General features: G+C 44.8%; 1 protein-coding gene across 1 annotated transcript; it reads left to right on the top strand.

Moving 5' to 3' along the window:
• Positions 1-5,389: 5,389 nt before the first annotated feature.
• On the top strand, positions 5,390-7,477 carry sox1a (SRY-box transcription factor 1a). The gene has a single exon (XM_060040144.1). The coding sequence runs from the start codon at positions 5,807-5,809 to the stop codon at positions 6,836-6,838; it is 1,032 nt and encodes a 343-aa protein (XP_059896127.1). The 5' UTR covers positions 5,390-5,806; the 3' UTR covers positions 6,839-7,477.

Raw genomic sequence — 7,477 nt, 5'->3', positions numbered from 1 at the left:
TATTCACACACAACATTTAAGCGTTACTGCTGAAAATTTCAGCATGTTCAATGTGTACACCCTGTTTATTTTCTACATTTAATTGGTTTCATGTGTGGTTGTGTGCGCAGACTGCTAAAATATGTGTGTGCGTGTGTTATTTGTTCCATCTGAATTTGAAGTGTTTTGTTTGAAACCAACTGAGTCTGAGAACTTGAAGATGAGGATGTTCCTAAATAGGATAATCTAAACAGAGTACTGTTTAGCACTGGTTGCTCAATGCTTTTAGACCTGACTCTGACCTGAACTCTCTCCCATCTCCCCTTATTAACAACCCATAGCTTCTCCTTCACCTCCTCTCCTCTCCTCTCCTCTCCTCTCCGCTCTGTTCCCCTTCTCTCCTCTCCTCACCTTTCCTCTCCACTCCTCTTCTCTCCTCTCCTCCTCTCTCCTCTCCCCTCCTCTCCTCACCTCACCTCCCCTCCCCTGTCTGTCTATCTATCTATCTATCTATCTATCTATCTATCTATCTATCTATCTATCTATCTATCTATCTATCTATCTATCTATCTATCTATCTATCTATCTATCTATCTATCTATCTATCTATCTATCTATCTATCTATCTATCTATCTATCTATCCATCCATCCATCCATCCATCCATCCATCCATCCATCTATCTCCTCCTCTTTTTGTGCTCTGGTTTTCTCTCTAATCAAACCCTAGCTCGCTGGCTAAGGGAGAGAGGCTCAACAGTTTAGAGTTAGGGGTTACACATGGTTGAAATACACAATGTACATGGTTTGAATAACTGTGTGTGTGTGTGTGTGTGTGTGTGTGCGTGTGTGTGCGTGCGCGCGTGTGTGTATCTGTCTCTGTGTCTGTGCGTGTGCTTGATTTCCCCTGTGTGTGCTTGTGTCTGCGTATGCTTCTGTTTTTGACTGTGTGTGTATGTGTGTGTGTGAGTGTGTGTGTGTGTGTGTGTGTTTGTGTTTGTGTGTGTGTGTTATTGCGTGCACGTGTGCACGCGTGCGTGTGTTGAGTTGTGTGAGATGTTGTGTGTGAATAATCTTTTGGTTGAAAATAACATTTTTGATGCCAAAATACGAAAACAAGGCCATATACTAAAATTGAACTTGTTGCTGAATTAAAACAGCAAATTTATTTGGCAAATTATTCCTGTGCATGTGCTGATCCTGTCAGAACCATATGCTGGCAAGCTGTGGGGTCATACACTAAACCCAATTGGCAACTGAACACTATAAAACCGCTTCATCCGTCGACGGTGCGAAAACAATGTAAGCATAACGCACTATGGTCAATAAAAAAAAATATCTGATATGTCCCCATATAAAAAAATCTGTCTCCCAAGTCCACCTCGTCTTCTTTTCCACCTTCTTTCTGTCTTTTCCTTCTCTACACTGGCTTATGTGGTTGAGTATCAGGACCGAGTGGGGGGGGGGGGGGGGGGGGCGGTGGTGCTGCGCGCCAAGTCCCCGCCCACCTCCCAGAACGCGGCACAGCTGCCTTTCAGAACCCAACCGCTCCTACCCATTCATCCTCGGGAGCGAACAAAAAAGTGGCTATTTATTAGAATACTTGTTTTGTATTGTCCCGTGCCACACAAAAGCCGCTTCATTATGTTAGTAGCAAACCCCTTTCGCCGAGAGAAACAATAACTTAAATTGTCTTTTTTAGAGTGCATAATAAATGTCATTTCTCCTTGTCTCGCCCCTCAGTGTGTTTTGAGTGGTGGGTCTGGGCACCAGGCATCGATGGCCTTGGCACACAGTGGCCAGATTTTAGAGGGAATAGCGGTGTTTTACACGAGACTTTGTAGGGTTTAGCACGGCGTTAGGAGTATGGAGGGACAGATCTGCCCACATGGCCCGGCTGTAGAGGGACGAGGGGACCGTGCGTAAGTCTGAATCGCGGAGCGCAGCTCTCCAAAGGGTTTGTCGTATTTCGTGTACGGATCGACATTGATTGACTATTCTTTTTTAGAAAAAAAGCAGATGGTTTTAAAGTTAAAGTACGCTACTTGTTGAATTACAATTCAGTCGGCGAAGTTTTGTTGTTTGCGCTCCATATCATATCATCCTACGGTCACGGAGAGGTCCTATTGATACCTAACTTCTAGGTTATTGGGATGTCGTTTCATTTGCCGGGCGCGTGCGTTTGTGTGTGTGTCTGCGTACTTGCGTGCATCCGTGTGCGTTTGTGTGTGTGTCTGCGTACTTGCGTGCATCCGTGTGTGTGTGTGTGTGTGTGTGTGTGTGTGTGTGTGTGTGTGTGTGTGTGTGCGCGTAGGTGCGTGCGTGCGTGCGATGTAAAGCATGAACAGTGGAACGAGTGAGAAAATCTGTCCGTGGAAACTATAGTTAAGGATGTCGCTCTGCACTGAGTAAAGCGCTCCTTCCTCCTCACTGGAGCCTCTCAACCTCGTTCAGTGCTCGGCTCCGTCCAACATGCTGGACTATACTGGATAAGCCAAGGGCTGTTTTTAGTTCCTCTTCTGTTTCGTTTTGCAAGTGTGTATTTCCATGTACAGTTGTCCGTCCTTATTGTTTCAATCTGTTTTCTCTCTGTAAATCCGCAGTCAATAGTAGACTAACAGCCTATCTATAATTTTTTCTTTATTTCAACGGTCGGTGGCCAATAGAGTTTGGGGGTGGGGTCGAAGATATCGATCTATCGATTAGTGAGACGGTGTGTAGTTAAAACTTGTTGGTCGTCTTTGAACAGGTGTTTTCATGTGATAGCAGGCTCATAGCATTACCCCAGGGACCTTTAATTTGGCATTGTTTTAAATGTCCAGTTGATTAGTCCCTCTCCCCCCCCCCCCTCTCTCTCTCTCTCTCTCTCTCTCTCTCTCTCTCTCTCTCTCTCTCTCTCTCTCTCTCTCTCTCCTCTCTCTCTCTCTCTCTCTCTCTCTCTCTCTCTCTCTCTCTCTCTCTCTCTCTCTCTCTCTCTCTCTCTCTCTCTCTCTCTCTGTATCTCTCTGTATCTCTCTCTCTCTGTATCTCTCCTCTCTTTCTCTGCGCTGCAACAATTACGATTTGTGAACGAGAATGAATGTCACTATTAAAACAGAATAAAGATAATATGTTAGAAAATAATAATAATAATAATAATAGCCTAATAATAATAATAATTATTATTATTATAAATATTGTCTTTGTTTATCCATGCCACACTGTCGACCCCTGATTTTGGATTTATTATATAGAGCTGGAAACCTGATCAATTTGTCTCGAGGCTATGGCTCCTATACTAAAAAATGTTATGAACGACACGGACACAATGTAGTTGATTGATTGCTTACGACCAGATATGTGCGTAGCGTAACGTGAGTCGCGGGTCCGCGCTCTTAGATAATTAGTGGTTCGGGCTCGTCCTCGTCGCACGTGTTCGCTAAACTTTGATATTTTCTTTATTATCAACAACTAAAGTCCCCGTTGATCTTGTTTTCTCCAGAGAGTTGAATAACTGCCATGACCCTTGGCCCCACTTGTGCATCGCGGCAGTAACGCACACAGCCAATTGCACAGTGCGCACAAAGAAGCGGGGAGGATTGTATAAAAAAAAAAAAAAAAAAAAAAAAAAAAGAGTGGATTGATCGAGAATGACAGGGAAAGTAAATACGGGCCACGAGGGTCCCGGTGTCATTCTAAAGGCTAATCCCTGATGCAGCTACAATGCTAAGGCCACTTAGGGCTTTGGGAGTCAAAAGAAAAGGCCAATAAAAATATGAAATAATAATAATAATAATAATAATGATAACAATAATAATATAATTTATAGCCTTATCATTAATAGCCTTTCAATAATAATAATAATAATAATACGGTAATAATAATAATAGCAACTATATATTTCGTTTATGATATCGTTTTTTAATAAGCATAAATTCTGGTGGCGACTGAAGGGAAAATGTATGACACAATAATTTAGAATAGTAATATTCATAATTTAGAATACCAACATGTCGGCCTGTATTTGCAGAAGTTTGTCTGTATTTTGTACAATGCATTGGAGGTTGCTAAAAATGAAATACAAAATGATATCAGCTTATGTTACTTATTAAATCATGCACTTAACAGCTCAAATAAGACATTGCATCAGTGTTTCCATTAGAATAACCTAGGTCTATTCTTTGTTTGGCTAAATAATATTTAGATGTGCTTTGAACAAAATAATAGATTCGATCATGTATGCCAGTCAGATTCCCTGTCCCAGAATCAGTGACAACAACATGAAGCCGATATCATCTTAACACCATCTTCCGTTGGCCCCGTGTCCAAGTGGCTTGGGTCGCTGGGATGTGATCGACCACGGTGAGACCCCGTTCACCTCATATAAGTACAACACGCGCGGATAGTGAGCCGGCATCTGCGTGGATCTGTGTGTGGATCTGCGTGTCGGTCTCCCGCGGGCCTCCACGGAGGGCTGATCTGAGCTCTAATTAAAAACAGCCAAGTATGTTCGAATGATTAAATGGTTAGTCTCGCCGCGGGGAAGGGATATTTTGTTTTGCCTTTCAATTAGCGCTTGATTGGGCTTTTTCTGGGGGGGTCAGCTGTGAAATGGGAATTAGATATGCGCAGAACGGCGTTGTAGGTGTTTTGCTTTTACTATAGGCCTACACGATACAGTGGCTCTCTTCTTCTCCACATGATTTGGAAATATTTAATTTGATGTTGGGTAGGCTTGCAAAGTGTTTTTACCCCTGGATATATAGCTCGTCGGTGTCTTTAATTTCCTAACGAGTGTACGATTGCCCCCAGATTGGAAACGTTGTCACCAGCAGACGGCGGTAACACATGCCTTCGTGTTTCCAGCCTGCAGGTCTAAGAGGAGCCTTTATTTATCTCAACGTAGCCTATATTCCAAACATATGTTAAGCATTAACAATACAACCTTCCCGGGGTTGTGGTCATAAAAAAACGTTTATTTGAGATAACGGATTATGTTGTGTATTATGGATGATCGGTGTTGCGCCTCTGAACAGGGGGAATGTAAATTGAGCCGTACATGGCAGGAGAATTCGGGGCTTAAAACTAAACTCCATTTTGGTACTTATATTGCCACCAAAATGTATGCCAATATATTGGCCAGAAAAAAGGACTTGATTGGACTTGCTGATTTGCCCACAGAGATGGTGCTTTCTGTTTGGTCTGCTCTGTTTTTTTTATTTTTATAAATTCGAATAATTTCTATCTACTTTTACACGCGTAAATCTCCACCAGACCCCAGTTTGTGGAGAGATTTCATGTGCTCCCCGTTTCAGCATTGTGGGGGTGACCCTCCTTTCACCCACCACCACCTCCTCCTCCTCCTCCTCCTCTCCCCCCTCCTCCTCCTCCTCCTCTCCCCCCTCCTCCTCCTCCCACTCCCCCCTGCCCATGTCTTCCTCCGCGAGCTGAAAGTCACCTGACCGAACGCCATGCAAATCATTCCCCTTCTGGAACGTCATTGGCCACTCGCGGCTGATTTAACGCGGTGTCAGAGCGCATCATATGGCCGCCGCCGCTTTAACTAACTGCTCAACTCCGACAGGGAAAGTGGCTCAAATGCGCATTCTATCGTAGTGGATGTGAACCAACACGCGAAGAGAGGGTAAATACTGACGCGGAGAACATTTTATTTCTTTCGGATTATTACGTACCTTCTGTATTTGATCGATTTGGGTTAAGATAATATCTTTGAGAAGAGAAAGAAAAGCAGCCTTGCCAGTTCGCACCATAGCGACCGTTGCGCACCTGCCCAACATATTTAGAAATCAATTTTTTTCCTGTTGTTGGCAAACTTTAACAACCGGGTGAATGTATAGCATGATGATGGAAACTGACCTCCACTCCCCCGGACCCCAAACCAACACGTCAACGGGGCAGACGGGGTCGAACAGTGGGTCTAAAGCAAACCAGGACCGGGTGAAGAGACCGATGAACGCGTTCATGGTTTGGTCCCGCGGTCAGCGGAGAAAGATGGCCCAGGAAAACCCCAAAATGCACAACTCTGAAATCAGCAAGAGACTGGGCGCCGAGTGGAAGGTGATGTCCGAGGCTGAAAAGCGTCCGTTCATCGACGAGGCGAAGCGGTTGCGCGCCATGCACATGAAGGAGCATCCGGATTACAAGTACCGGCCGAGACGGAAGACCAAAACTCTGCTGAAAAAGGACAAGTATTCCCTAGCCGGTGGACTGCTTTCTGGAGCCGGGGGCCCCGGTGGAGTTGGTTTAGGGGTCGGCATGGGTTCATCTGGGGTCGGGCAGAGGTTAGAGAGCCCTGGGGGCCACGGAGGCTCCGCTGGCTCTGGTTATGCACACATGAACGGCTGGGCTAACGGTGCGTACTCTGGGCAGGTCGCTGCGGCCGCGGCGGCGGCGGCGATGATGCAAGAGGCTCAGCTCGCCTACAGCCAGCACCCGGGGAGCAGCGCTCACCATCACCACCACGCACACCACCACCACTCGCACAACCCCCAGCCGATGCACCGCTACGACATGACGACCCTGCAATACAGCCCCATCTCGAACTCTCAGGGCTACATGAGCGCCTCTCCGTCCGGCTACGGGGGGATCGCCTACACGCAGCACCAGAGCTCTGGCGTCTCCTCTTCGGCCGCCATGGGGACGTTAGGGTCGCTGGTGAAGTCGGAGCCGAGCGTAAGCCCTCCTGTCAGCACACACTCACGGGGTCCTTGCCCCGGAGACTTGAGAGAGATGATAAGCATGTATTTACCGACCGGAGAGCCGGGGGAGCCGTCAGTGCAAAGTAGACTCCACGCCTTGCCGCAGCATTACCAGAGCGCGACGGCTGGAGTCAACGGGACGGTCCCGCTCACACACATTTAGAGCCGAAAGAAAGATAACATAAGAGTAATCATTGAGAAAAAAAAACTGCAAACAGATAACACATAACCAAATATTTACCTCTTTTCTAAATCATCCCGGTCCCAGAACTACCTGCATTTTGTACAGAATGTTTATGATAATGTAAATGAAGGGAACATAGCATATTCGTCTGGGCTTTTTTTGAACAGCCACCAGTGGAATTATATAACGAAGATAATGTTCAAATATTGGTTATTGTGAAATCATTTTTGTCCATTACTTAACACAGTCTTAGTCGAGGGCTATGCCAAGTTTAAGCGGATATTTGGTTAAAATGTCTCATAAATTGGGGGTTCTTGTAAGTTATTGAAAATGAAAAAAGCTGTGTCATAATCATAAAAAGTGCTTTAAATGATATATGAAAAACGCATTCCTTACACATTTGTTGTTCATTTGCAGAAGCCTATGTCTATTAATTATCAAATACTTTCTTTTTATTGTAATAACATAATTATTGTAAATTGTGAATAATTTTAATATTTCAAAAACTGACGGGCGACTGCTGTTGTAATTTAAGTGCTTTTCTGCAAGTGAAAGGCCCTGATATTGCAATGAAGAAAAATTGAATAAATTTCACAGATTTTGCTTTGATTCTTAAAA

This window comes from Gadus macrocephalus, chromosome 20 (assembly GCF_031168955.1).
Source record: "Gadus macrocephalus chromosome 20, ASM3116895v1".
Taxonomy (NCBI): Eukaryota; Metazoa; Chordata; class Actinopteri; order Gadiformes; family Gadidae; genus Gadus; species Gadus macrocephalus.
Note: the sequence above shows the minus strand (reverse complement) of the source record. Positions and strands in the feature narration are given on the sequence as shown.